General features: G+C 38.5%; 1 protein-coding gene across 2 annotated transcripts in view; it reads left to right on the top strand.

Moving 5' to 3' along the window:
* The window catches only part of ST8SIA1 (ST8 alpha-N-acetyl-neuraminide alpha-2,8-sialyltransferase 1), a 139,384-nt gene that overhangs the window by 34,004 nt on the left and 88,743 nt on the right, over nt 1–16,637 (top strand). For both annotated transcript variants that reach the window (XM_023209077.1, XM_023209078.1), the window contains exon 2: nt 13,788–13,932. In XM_023209077.1, the coding sequence (XP_023064845.1) occupies nt 13,788–13,932 (145 nt within the window). The remainder of the gene's footprint in view (nt 1–13,787; nt 13,933–16,637) is intronic.

Here is a 16,637-nt window from a genome sequence, read left to right as displayed (position 1 = left end):
TTATAACAATTATAATTATTACTGAAAATTTACACTAAGTCATATCAGAATGATAGTAGTTTCTCATAATTTTTGAGCATATACCAATAACATATTTATACAAATACAACCCAAAGAAAACCAAACACCATTTCAGATTTGACAATGCTTCTTATATAATTTTTATACCAAATAAGTCATATATGGCAACTTTGGACTTTAGGAAGCCTAATATCTTAAAGGATTAATGAAGTCAGAAAAAGACATAATTTATGATTTAATTTTGAGAAGTTTGTCAAATATCAAAGGTTAAGACACTTGATATCACAAAATCAGATCACAAGTCACTGTAAAACAAGTTACTCACTTAAACAAAATGATAACTCAAGGATTTCAAAAAAAGGCAAAACCTAAGTCTTTGAGAGAGGAGACTTAGAAGCCCTAATAAAAACAGCACAAAGCCAATTAAACTCATTTTTCAAAATTTTGTAAACGATCTATAAGATTGTAATCTTGACTGTAAGATATAACTTCCATAAGCCTTTTATAACCTTTATAAGCTTTATTAAAGAGTCACTTAATGCTTCAAGAAAACCTTGCTAATCTGATACAGGGGCCCATATGTTGGTCTTGCATTAGTGTGCCTGTGACATTAATGGTTAATTTATTGAGGAATTGAACATATTTCATCTCTCAGCATCAGCCCTTACAATCACACATACCTACCTCTTCTGCAATAGTCCCTGGACCTTGAGGAGTTGAATAGCTGTAATTTCTGGCCCTGTGTCAGAATGCAGTTTATTTTGATTGCCATTTTCTAGTAGGACTGGAGATGAGGCTTTAATTACTTTCAGTTTTTAAGATTTAGCAGGACTTGGTGTCCTTTTTAGATCCAGGAGCCAAAGCCCTGTAACTAAATATCACAAGGACTTTAAAAGCACATAAAGTATGATAGACAGATGTAATAACCTTAGTTAAAAAATAATTACTTTAAATCTTAGGTTTTTTTTCTAAGCAAACCAAAACTTAAAAATAATGGCATAGGAATAATTTTGATAAAATGTAAAATCTGTTAGACCTGTTACCAAAAGGCAAAAGAAAAGACTTTCTGTAGTGCACAGAATATATTATGTTGGAAGAAATCATTTCCTTTAGACCTTTGAGAAAACATTGTTAGCATTAGGCCACAACAAACAAAACCTGAGGGGAAAAAACCTTATATGAGCTGAAAATGATTTGAAGGAGGGTGTTACTATTTTGTGGCTTTTAAAAGGGAAGAGAAAACTGATAATGATGAGATGCAATAAAAGTTGAACTTTGGATTAAAAAAATTAAAATCTCTTATAATTTATTCAGAGTAAATCAATTCCTGAAGAAAATTGTATTGTTCTAATCAATTTTTTAGTGTATTAGTGTTCTTTTACATCAAACCCAATATCTAGAAAGACCATTATAATTTCCCTTTAATTATAGACAACTGGATCATATAAAAGTTTTTTTTAATAAATCACCTTATTGGATTTATACTCTATACATTTTTAAATACAGCCTCTTATTGGACTTACACAGACTCTTCATGACATGCTTGGACTTTCTGGTTTGTCCTGAACATCCCTCTTTCATAAACAACCAGTCATTTTATTCTAGGACTAAATTTACTATATAAGATTCCTTGTCATACAAAATGATTTCTCTTTAAGCTTTCTTACCAAAAAATACCTCCTTATTTCTATAACTTTCTTTACATCTGTCTTATTTCCTGGTTCTTTTCACCTTGTTTTATATATAAAAGGTAAACAAGCTTTGGATTAGACAAAAATTGTTCACCTCTTTAAAAAGGACACTTTTTTTAGAAAGAATATTTTCCTACAGCATATTTTTATTGGTAAATACCCAAATAGTGAAATATATATTATTTGATTTAATATACCTTTAGATTCTAAATTATGACAAGTTTGTCTACAAGTATTTGTCCCATTACATTTACCTAATTATCTTCTCAGCAAACTAAAAAAAACCAAACTCCATTTCATTTCTCATTTTCCTTCCCTTTTGCCAGTTGTTGCTTCTTTATTCACTCCTTGTCAAATGATTCATTCCATCTACAGTTGTAATATCCTTTATTTTCTCAATGCTTCCAAGTTTAAAAAAATCTCTACTTTTGTTTTCGTTTCTAAGCCTATGCTTCTCCTTAACTGTTGCTTTCAACTCTCTCAATACCTCTGCACTTTTCTATCAAGATGGCCAGTGATATTCACAAAACAATATTAAGTACGAATGCAGTGAACACAGTGAACAGGTGAGGGATGATGGCTGGATGAGGTGGCAGTGCCTGCCTGACTGTTTTCACAATATGTTGGTGAGGAGCTGAGTTGACCAACTGGAACTAGAAAATAGCTTTGTTTATGTCTATGATCATGTATAGGGTGGATGTTTAAAAAGAGTTACCTTTATGTGATATAAATAGCTTACTTCCTCATGATTTGACTTGATATAGAGAAAGAAGATTGAGAGTAGGAAAAAACCATGCACAAACTCAAAGTGCTTTTTCTATTCTTTCACTCAACACAATCAACACAGACTTCTGTGACCAAATGCATGGGGATTTCTCCCTACCAACAAGCAAGCAATCAATTCTGTGGTGGACCCAGCTGGGTGTCTTCCAATTCAGTTTCAACACTGTCTACCTATATATAGAGTCATATTCCACAGGATGAGGGTTTAGTCCCTGAGATAGAGTCATATCCCACAGGATGAGGGTTTAGTCCCTGAGACTGCCCCCGACTTTAGATGCCAGTGGCAAGCCCCAGGTTGTTTTACCAGTGCATCTGACTGACTGGCTATAAATTGGGAATTCCACAACCTCCTCCTTGGGTTCAATTAATTTGCTAGAGCAGTTCACAGAACTCAGGGAAACACATTTACTGTTTATTATACAGGATATTACGAAGGATGCAGATGAAGAGATGCATGCAGTGAGATACGGAGAAAGGGGTGCGGAACTTCCATGCCCTCACGAGGCACATCACCCTCCAGAAACCTCCAGGTGTTCAGCTATACAGAAGCTATTCAAATCCTGTCAATTTCAGTTTGATTAAACCATTGGTCACTGGTAATCAACTTAACCTTCAGCCACCCTTTCCTCCTCAGAGTTTGGGGGATGTGGCTTAAAGTTCTAATCCTGTAATCATGCTTTGGCATTTTAAATGATCAGCCCCTATCCTGAATCTACCTAGGGCTCTCTAGCCACCAGTCTACTAATTAGCATACAAAAATACATCATTTTGGAGTTTCTGAGGATTTTAAGACTTGTATGCCAGGAAACGGGGTCAAAGAGCAAATTTATGTTTCATAATTTCACAAATATAAAGACTCTAGCTCCCAGAATAAGATTCAGCTAGCACGTTCCTTAATGGAAACTGGATGACAGTCAGTTAAAGGTTGTTGACAACCTGAAATGCTGATATTCTGTGCTGGGTAGAGAGACCCATATGTTTTAGACAAGCAGGTGGCACAGTTAATATTCTGTAAAGAAAATTGAGAGTCTTTGACTTGTGTTTACACAAAATTCCATTCTGTGAAAATGGTTCATAGCACAAAGCCAAATTTTTTCTCAGAAAATAATTTTGAATCTTACTCACAGAAATACTATAAGTGTATGCCATGAATCATGAAAGAGACAATTAAGATCTGCAAAAATTTCAGGACAGATGCTACTGTCCAGTACTGTATCTAGTAGGCAGTGCAGCTGGGATGAGTCCACAGAGCTGATGCCAGGATCTTACCCTCTGAAATATGTTACTTCCCTGATCATCTTAATGTTTGCTGGTTTAGTTCTCTGACTTAAAAAATCTGTGTAATGTAGAAATTCATAATGCTGTTTCTGTATCTTTTTTCTCTTCCTTTCATTTGCTTTGCCTTTCACAAACTTCTCCCCATCTTTCACAGACATAATCTCAGATCTAGGTGTCATTACAACAAGAAAGAAAAAGTGTTTCTGAATGGAGTTCTTATATCTATTATATAATGTCTGGCCTCCCCAGTGCTATTCAGGAGCACCATGGGCCATGATTGGATAAAGACATCCTTGCTGCATCCCACCCTGCTGTGTAAACATGTATATTCGAGAAGCGGCTCAATTATAAGTCACTGCCTGCAGTTTGGAGCATCTGCTACTTGCATACATGTCTAAAAGCCCAGTGGAGTATACGGGCTCATGTGGGGACTGGTGCTCCTGATATGGACCGTATTTTCAGCTGTTCTCACAGTGACTGCCCAACTACTGCATCTCTCTGAGTGGATGGACCTGCCCACCCCTATGCTCCTGCTCAAGCCTCCAGAAGTGAATTCATTGCATCTCTCCAAACATGTGTTTTAAACTTTAGACCACCAGAACACACTCTTCAGATGTGGTAGATATCCATTTCCCTGTTTTTCTGTGATGCCATTAACAGACGAACAGAATTTTATTCATAAAGATATGAATTCATGTAAAACAGGAATATTTTCTTGGGTGGGTTTTCTCATATCTAAGCATGCTATTAAATGATTATGAGGGGAATCAAAATTGGAGAGTCTAATGGAGGGATACTTTGCTGTAGATAGGACAGAGATAAGAGTGAGAGAGGGTGGGCTTGATGGGGCTGGTTAGAGAAAACGTTAGAAATACGTCTAGGAGAGAAACAGGCATCCACTGGAAGATTTTATGAAGTTTCTGCTGTGCGGTGGCCCCACATCCTCCATTGCAACTTCTAGTCAAATTTCAATGTCTTGCTGTGCTTTTGGAGTTGGATTTATTCTTTAGGATCTGTAAGGGAGGGCAGATTCTTCTCCTTTTCACTCAGAGTAAGTGCTGCATGCACCCAACCCTGTGTGAACCTCTCCCCCAACACACCAGTCTGTCTCATGCTCACTTTATTCTAGCTTCACTGGTTTCCTTGATGGCCTTTCAGCATACGAGGCATGCTCCTCCTTAAGACCTCTGCACTTGGTGTTTGCTATACCTGGAATGCTTTTGAAGGACAGTATATTATGACCCCCAAAACATACCACTACCACACGGGGATTACTTCAAGCTAAAGACGCTTGAAGAAAAGCAGATGCAAGAAGGACATTCTTATCTTCCCTTTTTCTATCTGAAGGCAGGAGATTAAAAACTGCCAGGTGAAAACTGCCCTCCATATGCTAGGAAGAAAGAAACATTCTTTGATGGCGAGGCATAGCCAAGAGAATTCTGTACAAGCAGACTTAGTTAAAATAAATCTTGTCTTCCTTTAGCCTCACCATAGTTTAGTTACTTTTACTTTTCCACAATTGCGTCTCTTTGTTCAACCTATACAAAATCAAGTAAGTTCTTTTTGTTGGTTTGTTCTGAAACAGGGTCTCACTTTGTTGCCCAGGCTGGAGTGCAGTAGTGTGATCATGGCTTACTGCAACCTTGAACTCCTGAGCTCAAGCAATCCTCCAGGCAGCGTCTCAAGTAGCTGGGACCACAGGCATGCACTGCCACATCAGGCTAATTAAAAAAAATTTTTTTGTAGAAACAAGGTCTCACCATGTTGCCCAGGCTGGTCTCAAACTCCTGGGCTCAAGCTATCTTCCAGCCTTGGCCTCCTAAAGTGCTGGGATTACAGGTGTGAGCCATAGTGCGTGGCCTGCATGTATGTTTTGCCACATCTTTGAATCCTACTTTTCTTATGAGGGCTCCCATATCCTGTAAAACTTACATTAAATAAATTTTAAAACTTTTCTCCAGTTAATCTCTCATGTATCAATTTAATTTTCAGACCCAGCCAGGACCCTACGAGGGGACACATAGGGTTTTGACTCCACTATACTCTTCTTTCAGATATTCACGTGGCTTTCTTCTTCACCTCCTTCAGGTCTTTACTCAAAGGTCACCTGGTGAGGACTGATTTAGTCACCCTGTTAAAAATTGCATCTTTCCCAGCTCACCCAAGTAAATTATTTATTTTGTTTTTCTGATTCCTCCATTAGAATTAGGAGGGCAAGGTGTCCCCCGTACCTCTGTCCCTGGTTTATTCACTGCCTTATCCTCAATGCCTAGAACAGCACTAGGCACATAGACATTGCTCAGCAAATGTTTGTCGATTGACTGAATGAGTGCAGTCTGAATAGGCCGAGTCACTTCCAGCTACTAAAATAACAAATAAGTGGTTCTAAAAGATAATACTAGAATCTTTCTAGCTGTATAGACCAGTAAGCCTGAGTAGGAAGACTGAAAATAAGCATTCGTTGAAATCCTTCCTGGAAACATTGATATTCTTTAATCCAAATAATTCTGTGTACTTGTTCAATAAATTATAAAACAAATGTGTATTAGAAAAAACAGATCCTCCTTGAAATATTTATGTTTCAAAAGTTCCTTCTTTCAATTTTCTCTGCCTGTACTAGAGAAACACAAATTACACATGGCACTAATCTGCCTTTCTTTGGAACACATTTCCTTTATCATGCAGTCATTTCAAATGTGAAAAATAAAATACTGCTAAATACAAGACTACTTGCTGGCTTAAACAGTGGATAAGAGTTGCTTTTCTCTGTGTTTGTAGTTCTGGCAAATTATCCAGAAGATTAATCTTTGAGAAGACTTTTTTATTGTTTCTGTAGAAAACATTATTTTAAAGCAATAATCTAATGAAGTACTTCTCCTTCATACAATTTAAGAGATTTGATTGATAAATAACATGAATACACATCTCTACTCTATATGGAGTGTGTATTTCGCCCTATTCGATCAATGATGTAAGCTACTGCAGAGAACCAATACAGTTGCCCCAGTACCTGGGGCAAAAGTATTGTCTTTGCCCCAGAGGCAGTTTTATCACCACTTGCCTCCATTCCTCCTCCGTGAGCAAGACCCTGCTGCTTGATTCTGAAAACACAACATTAGAATCTTTCTAGCTACATAGACCAGTAGGTATAAACAGGGAGACTGAAAATAAATATTCACTGAAATTCTTCAGAGCAGCTTCTGCCACTTCTTGTTCGGGATCACATAGAAAATATGTCTGGGCCCTCAGCCAACAGTGACCCTTTAAAAAAAAAATCTGCTTTGAAATTGATTATTTCAGACAGATTTCTTTAAGTCGGGGAAAAAATAAACATATGCTGGCCCAGACTCTACTTCTTCATGTGAAATCTGCCACTTAGTTTTTAGAATAAGAAACTTCTCTGATTTCTGTCTAGGCTACCAGATTCTTCACTTAAAGAGAAGCCCCCTTTTGTTAGATGCTTAACTTTTCAGCTTCCACTCTTTATATGGTGAACATACAACTTATTATTCAAATAGGGACGTGTTTGAGAATAGAAGGGGTAACCATTAAAAATTATGGCCAGAAAAAGTTACAAACTGATATTGTGTGAAGCAAACAAAGTTGTGTTGTCTCTAACTATTAAGAAGGAGAATGAAATTACTTACTAAGGCCATATAATGTGCTAAGTGATTTGTATCTATTACCTCAATTTCAAAACCATCCTCTGATATTGAGGCTTGGGAACATTTTCAATCATGAATCTGAGGCTCTGTGACATTAACCCAAGGAGTCAACATATCATAGTCTAAAAGGAATTTTAGGAACTCAGCTCAGGACACTTTACAAGAAGGACTATTGATTTAGCTGTCTGGAGGAAATGCATTAGATACACATTTTGGCTGAAGGCCAAATGTTAAAATCAATAATTGACAAGTCAGATATCACTAGGATAGGAAGAACTTTGGGGAGACAAGATTGCATTTGAAACCTTACCAAACATTTTCAATGTCAACATGTGGAAGTTTGGCAATACAGTGAAGGAAAAGTAATTTCTCAGCACCATCCACGGGTGGATTATTCCTGTGGTCTCTGTGCTGTGTGTCTGTAGTCCTATAGACATGCCTACTTTAACAAGACTGACATTTAGCACATAGTGGCAGGAACTGGGATTCACTGCTCAGGAAATGCCCCAAATCCTGGATCTTCTACGACTGAAAATGTTTGCCAGTCTAAAGCAATTATTTTGACAAGTGTTTGTTTCTTAGTCCCGAAACAGACAACACAGAAGAAAACTATAAAGAATTGACTTCTTAAATTTGAATTTTGACTGTGGAAGCAAAATGCACATTGCAATTCTCTGCTTTCTCTAACACTGTCTTTTTTCTTCCCATTTGTTATTTATTCATTCCATCAGTATTTATTTATTTATTTATTATAATTACAACTTTTAGATTCAGAGGGTACATGTGCAGGTTTGGATATATTGTGCGATGCTGAGGTTTGGGGTACAAATGATTCCATTATTCAGGTAGTGACCATAGTACCCAATAGGTCGTTTTCTAGCTCTTTTCTCCCCTTCTCTCTCCCCCTTCTAGTACTCCCCAGTGTGTATTGTTCTCATCTTTATGTCCTTGTGTACTCAGTGTTTAGCTTCCACTTATAAGTGAGAACATGTAGTATTTGGTTTTCTGTTCCTCCATTAACTCACCTGGGATAATGGCCTCCAGCTGCATCCATGTTGCAAAGGACATGATTTCCTTCTTTGTATGGCTGCATAATATTTCATCCATATATATGTCACATTTTGTTTATCCAGTCCACTGTTGATGAGCATCTAGGTTGTCAATAAATATTAAGCACCTTTTTAATGTCTCAGCCAGCATTTCAGGAAACGGGGATACAACAGTGAACAGAAGACAGAAGGCTCTGCCTTCATGGATTCTATATTCTGGGCCTTAGGGATATAGAAAATAAACAAGACTATAAATTAAATATATAGCATATAAATAGTTTTAAGTGCTAGAGAGAAGAATAAAGCAGGGACGAGGGATATGAAGAATTCTGTATTGTGATTGGATCAAAGATGATTTCTCATGATACTGTTTTTGGAGTATTTATTCCTCATGGAACTTTTTGAGGGCAGATTTAATATTTAACGTTCAGTTCTTCATAACAAGATGTGAAGAGTTCCAATTTAGGACTTTTTTTTTCCTTGAAAATCTCATTGTCTTAATGGAATTAAATAATGTAAAATTAAATATAGTTCTTCAAGGTTATTTTGTCTAACGCTTTGAGTGTCAGTATGTAAAATAATTCTATGAAGACCTGACTTATTTAATCTCAACTCTGTTATTCTGCTTTATATTATTTAAAATTTTATAAATATTAGTTGGCAGAATAATGATGTGGTATTTTTCCTAAGGTTATATTCCAGACATGCTCTGACTTAATATTTCCTTTAACTGACAATTTACTCTCCTAAGTAGTAAATAATTCCTCATAATTTTTTTGTATATAAAACTAACAGCTTTCATAATAAATTTATTATTGCAGCATTTTCTTCTTGCACTATTAAATATTCACTTACACTTCACTTGACTGATAGAATTTCAACATAGAAAGCACATAAAGAGATTGTCACTGTTTACCCCTATATTGTGTATAAGAATTCTAGATTGCATATTCGCTTACAAACAATAAACTCTGATGACACTCCCTGTTTGTGCTGCTCACATTGATACCCTGATTAGATATGAAGGGGACATACATGATCACTTGATCTTTTGTCACATGCATGTTCAGGGATGCCAGCACTGGCATTGATTTGGATGTTTGTCTATCTGACTATTTAACCTTCCAAAAGCTAAGTCTAAATAGCTACAGTGTAACAGTAGATTCTGGCCAGATGCTGAGACTGAGGTAGAACTCTTGCCCACCCCTCCTGTCTCAAATTCAGTTATCCCTTGGAAGGGGCACAAAAGCATCAGTCATTGGAGTGGCAGCCTCCCAACCTTGTTCCTGTCTGGTGACCAAAGCGTGGAACATGGCATCTCAAAGGGTCATAACAAAGTTCATTCTGATCCTAGGCATTGTTAATTGAGTGGTTGGATTTTCACCGTTATTTGCCTGTTAAGTTTCCTCAGAATCTGACTTCCTAGTCAGCAGGCGCAGTCAACAGATGAGGGCTTCTTGGCTTAACTGATCTTATGAATTCCATTAGGAGGGATGAGAACCTGAGTTAGGTTCTAGCAAGTGGTTCCCAGGCTTCATAAGTATTTACCCTTATGCTGCAGTTATAGCGTCATTAGCTACGACTGTTGCTGAAGCTTGAATTCAAGTAAAAAGCAATTAGATGTTAATTCTAATACTCAACTCACATGCAACTGAAACTTAATGATCTGGCAATTTGAACTTGAATATGAAAAGGGAATTGCTTTAGCTTTTTTGATCCTCTGATTTTATTGTCTGCCACAAAAGAAAAGCAAATAATACACAGCATCAGTGCAAAGCATGAAAAAGGAGATAGGAGCCAAATTCACTAAAAATTCTAAAAGCTGGTCTATAGCTCTGCTCCAGAATTACCTGAAGGTTGGATGGAGGTGAAGTCCATTATTTAATCTGACAATTTCCTAGACATCACAAACAACGGGCTGCAAATCTCAGATCAGGAAACCCTTCCTGGAACCCTGGATGTGATTTAATGTCCTCTTTTTTCCAAACAACCACAGACATCTGGGCACATCTCTGCTGTGACTTTGGTCACATCTCCCTGCATACACAGGAAGTCACTTGCTTGTTGGTTGCCCTTTTTCTTAATTATGTTTTCAGAAGGAAGATCTGATTTTAAATTCAATTTTATATCCCAAGAACCTAGCACAGTTTTTGGTAAGAACTCAGTAAAAATCACTACTACTACTTCTAAAATGACTACTACTATCAGTACTGCTGCTGGTAGTACTAGAGTGCTAGTACTATTCCTGTTTTTGCTGCTGCTACCATATCCAGTGTAGCTGGTGAGCTAATGAGGACCCCACTCAGGCACATGGGATTTGCATACACATTTCCACATTGTGGTTTCTTTTCAGTCACCCCCCAGAGATGGTCATGGCAGAGGGAAGATGTGGAGGCATTCTGGATGAAGGGAAAAGTTTAAGAGTTTATGATAGAAAAACCACTCATATTGCAAACAGTGGTATGATCACTGTGAATTCGCTATACCTCTTGGATTTTACAATATTTCTATCATATGTGAAATTTTGTATTTTCTATAGCGTATTTGGTTTCCCCCACTAAAGGTATGATTGCCCTAGCATGGTGATGCTGTAGAAGGAGATGAAAATTTGATTCAACATCATCTAATACATCTTTTATCAATAATTAAGAAAACATTTGCTAACCTAATGAACTTAAACAAGCCTCTGGGTCTCAGCGTCAGTTTCAATGTCCATAAATTCAGAATAATGTAACCTGTCTTCTCAGGCTATTTTGAGGATGCAAAGAGGAAACAAATATGAAAGTGATTTGCAAGCTGCCAGGTACAAGGCAACGTAAGGTGTTACATGACTGTGACAAATTTTCCTTCTGAACCTCCTGTAGCACTTTGTACTAAATGGCACGTTCAGCTGGTTGGAGGCCAGAGCCATGGTCTTGTTGGAAATAAGTACCTGATATGAGGTACAAAGACCTGGGAGCAAAGCCCTGCCCCACCGTTTCACTAGTTATGTGACCTGAGATAAATTACTTGAGAAAAGAATCTTAAAGTCATCCAGCTCATGGGTTACTGTGAGAATTAAGTAGAAAAATATCTGTGAAGGCACCTGGTGTACTGCAGGCACTTGGCCAGTGTTTACACAGCATTTCTTTTAGGGCAGAGAAAGATACAAATGAATCAAAATGGTTCCCAGTAGGTAACCTGCAAAGAGGAGAAAGCTTGGACGCTGCAGACCTGGCTTCCTACTCTGCCCTGTGTGACCTGAGCAAGTCCTAGAACCACTCTAAGCCTGTTTCCTCAGATGAGAATTGGGAGGAATAACGATGATAATAATAATAAAAAAAATTTCCTTAATTATCTCTTAGGGTTGCTCTGAGGACTAAAAAATATAAGATATCAGCAGACATGGGATAGGAACTAAAAATTTAGCCTATCCTCTCCCAAAGTTTAGCATCATGCTCATGATAATTCTCCTTATTTTTAAAGATAGTCTTAAACCATGTCCAGGTGTTTTCTGTTGACTCAAGAAGAGCCTAGGATGCACTGTTGACAAAATGTTTGCAGTCCAGTATAAAACTTTGCCTTAGCCAGGCGTGGTGGCACATGCCTGTTGTCCCAGTCATTTGGGAGACTGAGGCAGGAGGATCGCTTGAGCCCAGGAGTTTGAGGTTGCAGTGACTGGCACTCCAACCCACGCAACAGAGTGAGACCCTGTTTCAAAAAACAAGGACAACAACAACAACAACAAACAACAACAACAAAAAACCTTTACCATCTCTGGAAGCCACCTTTTGAGTGGCAAAACACCAGTAAAAATGAATGAAGGTGGAGAAGAAGAAGAAAGAGGCAGCTGATGAGAAACGGAGGGCTAGCGTAGGAGCAAGAAGAGACACTCGGTCTAGCAACTTTGATAAGATGAAAGCTTTCTTCCCGAACTCTTCTCCCCTTGTTTGCCTTGAACCCTTCTCTCCTGTCCTTCTTTCCACTGAAACCTTCGTGAAGGCAAAACCAATGAAGATCTCGAGAGTGCAAGGGGAGGCAAAGTGTGGCGGGAAGAGTACCTCCCCGGCAGGCTGAGGAAGCCTGCCACACCGCAGGGCCCCCTGCAGGGGCAGCCTTACTGACTAGGCTGATTCCTGGCAACAATGAGGCTGGGACAGTGTAACAGTAAGAAGGAAAACACCTACCACGTATTGAACTTTCACTGTGTGCTCTACCAGTACCTTCTCAGTGGACTCTCAACGAAAGTCTCATAGGGCAATCCTGCAGCCCTGTCTCTTTGCCCAGTCATGGAGTTAGTAAGCTGCAGAGGCAGGACTTGAAGTCAGGTCCCCCACTCCACCGCCCCCTTTCAGCTAAAGATGTCGAGCAAGCATTTCTGTGTGAGCTCATTCAGAAATGGTTTATGCCAGCAATTTTATTCATCTTCCTAGAGGTGGAAGTGGTGAATAAGCTCTTTTACTCATGAGTTAGTGGAATTTATTTCTGGTAGATTATTAAGTGGAGGGTCATATAAAGATTTCCCCATAGAACAAGCATGGCTTAGACTTGAGAGGCTACCTGGGGAGTAGCCTGCAAGCAAGCCCAGAAGGGTGAGTTTATCCCAGTGATGCTGGTGCTTCAGACACTGAGGGAGCTGGGAGACACTTCTGTCAAAGACACAGAGCTCATCATGGTGTCAAACACTTCTGAGAGGCTAAACCAAAAAGGCCTATGAGGTTTAGCAGTGAGAAGGTAGGTTGCTCTCCAGTGTCTGAGATCTTATCATTCATTTCATTCTATTTCTACTCAAAAGATTTCCAAGGGGTTGTTCTCTATCTTGTCACCAGTTTGGGGGAATGCACTCTCTTTAGGGTCACTCTGTGTATTCCCTTGCCATATAGCTCGCAGGAAGTCTCTTTTCACTGAATTTAACCACCTGATTGTTAATGAAGGTAGCGATGCACCTCTGCTGTAGCTGAATAGCTCAACAGTCTCCAAAGTTAGCTATCCCAGTCTTTTCTGGACCTGGATGTTTGAATTGATCAGTACATCTGCAACTGTAATGATTATTTTTGTCTTTTAACATATCTCACCTGAATCTGAGAGCTGATGTATTTTTCTTAAACTTTTTTTTTTTTTTTTTAACTGTGAAATATTCTAGTCACGCACTTCGGTGACTAGAAGAGTGAATTAATAGTAGTCTAATCACCCTGGAGATGCTATGCTTTTGTGAGCTGGCACTGAGGTAAGGCGGCACATCTCTGTGGGAATGACAAGTGAATGAATCTGCTCCTCATTTAACTGGCTGTTCTTTTCTCTCTCTCTGTTTTCTCTCCTAGGAAACAAATGGAAGACTGCTGTGACCCTGCCCATCTCTTTGCTATGACTAAAATGAATTCCCCTATGGGGAAGAGCATGTGGTATGATGGGGAGTTTTTATACTCATTCACCATTGACAATTCAACTTATTCTCTCTTCCCTCAGGTTAGTATAGAGTTGGTTGCCTTCAATATAGTTTCTTAAATTTCTTGCTGTCATAGAAAAGGGATAATTGAGTTTGCCTAACTCATCAGATCGACTTTTTGTTTTCTTTTTTCTCTCTTAACTTTCAATGCTTTTCTTTATATCTGTCATTTGTGTGTGTGAATAAATCACATAGTCTTTTGATGCAAGGGTGGAAGCAGGATATTACAGAGTTACAGTTTTCCTAGCCTTTCTGATTTGAGTCCTGTGAGACTGAAGGAAGCAAGAAATGAATGATCAGGGACTTGTGGAATTCTAGTGTTCTGAGGTTGGCTGTGGAATGCCCGTGAGGATTTGTGTGATACCGGAATGTTTTCTTAGGACTGATGTTGCTCAAGGAGTGGGGACCATATGATGAGAAGTTTGCTTCTTAGAGCTCTTGAATGTGGTTAGATTACCGCTGTGAAATGGAGGAGTGGTGGATATGGAGAGGAATAATTCAACTTGACCACTTTTGAAGTGGTCTAAATCAAGCTTTGATTACTTAATATCTCTTCTTGGTTTTCTGAGCATTGAAATAAAATGTTTTTCTAACATACATGTAGGCAGCAAGTGGGGGGAAAGGGGAAATTTTATTTTAGGGAACCCTAGCTGTGGGGAGGGGAGATCTTGGGCAAAATTGCAATTAGGGAAAAATTCAGAAATGAATTGTGGCCTCCCCCAAGACCTCTTTTAGCCTCCCTTGGTTTACTCAGATGATTGTACAGAAAGAGAATTTTGAGCCTTGGAAGGTGGGACTGAACCTTTCATGTATCTCTGTTAATAGTCCATGAGACTTTAAAGGAGGAATCCCACAAAGTTGAGACACAGGTTCTGCCAGATCCAAAGTCACACTCTCTATGGAATAGCCATGTTGACTAGCTCATCCGTAGCTATTTTAGTCTAGTTTATGGTTTTAAAATGTAGTGATAAGGTTTTTCTTTTAATTTTTGAAATAGGAAATAGAAGCTTTAGTTTATTGCCAGTATCTATGTGTTTTCTCTCTCTTCTTCATCTGCCCTTGGGAGGCTTCGAAGTGTCAAAGGAAATAACTAAGAGTCATAATATATGGAACTGAATTTTGTCTCCATCTCTCACTAACTAAATTCCTTGGGTAATTACCTAAGTCGTCTGAGATTCAGCTATCTTGTCTCTATGATGGCTAGAGCAGCACTTGTCCTGTTTACCTTACAGAGCTGTGGAAAAGATCAACTTAGATAATACATGGAAATATCCTTCTTTTTTTTTTTTTTTTTGACAGAGTCCCACTCACTGTGTTGCCTGGGCTTGAGTGCAGTAGCATGATCTCGGCTCACTGCAACCTCCACCTTTCAGGTTCAAGCAATCCTCCTGCCTCAGCCTCCTGAGTAGCTGGGATCACAGACATGTACCACCAAACCCAGCTAAGTTTTGTATTTTTAGTAGAGACCATGTTTCGCCATGCTGGCCAAGCTGGTCTCGAACTCCTGACCTCAAGTGATCTGCCCATCTCGGCCTCCCAAAGTGTTGGGATTAAAGGCGTGAGCCACTGCGCCCGACTGTAATGCATAATAAATGTACTTTATAAACTACAAAGCATTATATGTTTGGTGTTAATGTGCTGATTCATACTTAGTATCTCGAGGCTGAGTCATGAAGATTAGAATTGTATTGGTGAGGGTTTTGGTAAAGTACAGCAATCTCTGTAGGTACTTTTAGCAGAAAGATATTTCATATAGGGAATATGCCATTTAAAAAAATCATTGGAGAAATGGGAGCCAAAGGTGGTTCCTAGAATTACTGAGTTCAAGAGCCTACTGCTATAACTGTGGTCTAGGGACTGGGAAGCCCTAACTTCCATTGCTGTTAGCATGGCCACAACTGCTTCCATTAGAAATAGGGAAAGAAGATGAGTTCCAATTCTACTCATCGTTTCAAATCTTCTTCAAATGCTTCTAGTGGAGAAATGATTTGCATCCAGAACACTAGTTGTGAAGAAGTCCAGGAAAGGTAATTTTTAACTATCACACCTCATCAGGAAACTGGAAAGAGAGTGGTATAGAGGTTAAGCAAGCCAATCCACAGGATATTCTATGTATGAAAACTGCCACCAACTAGTTGTGGCATGAGGAAGAGATAAGGAAGCGATCTCCTTTAACGGTTCCTCACGCAGAAACATTTTAAATGAAATCCAAAGTAGCTTTTTTTATAGATGAGGACTTTGAGTTATACCAACTGAATTCTAACTTTGTATTAGAAAATACATTTAATGGCATAAACCTGGGAGGCGGAGCTTGCAGTAAGCTGAGATCCGGCCACTGCACTCCAGCCTGGGCGACAGAGCCAGACTCCGTCTCAAAAAAAAAAAAAAAAAAAAAAAGAAAATACATTTAAAAGGATGATTAAAAAATATAAACTAGCCTCCTATATTAGCTGTCGGTTGCAGCAATAGGGTTATAGGAAACATTTACTTTGTAAAGTGTGTGCAAATGAATTCTGTGCCTCTTTGTGCCAGTTGCAAGACCAAGGAAACATCCTTGAATAATAAAGGAAGAATGCTTTTTTCTTGGAAATTGGAAGTCATTACATCATTGTATATGGGCACAACCATCGCAAAAGGCAGAACCAATTCAATGAGTAGATTTTTAAAAAATAAAAATTGTATATGTATGTATTTTCCTGCTAAGAATCTGAAATGACTAATTAAT

The sequence above is a fragment of the Piliocolobus tephrosceles genome, chromosome 10 (genome assembly GCF_002776525.5).
Source record: "Piliocolobus tephrosceles isolate RC106 chromosome 10, ASM277652v3, whole genome shotgun sequence".
Taxonomy (NCBI): Eukaryota; Metazoa; Chordata; class Mammalia; order Primates; family Cercopithecidae; genus Piliocolobus; species Piliocolobus tephrosceles.
The sequence above is the reverse complement of the archived record's forward strand: the minus strand, read 5'-3'. Positions and strand labels throughout refer to the sequence as shown.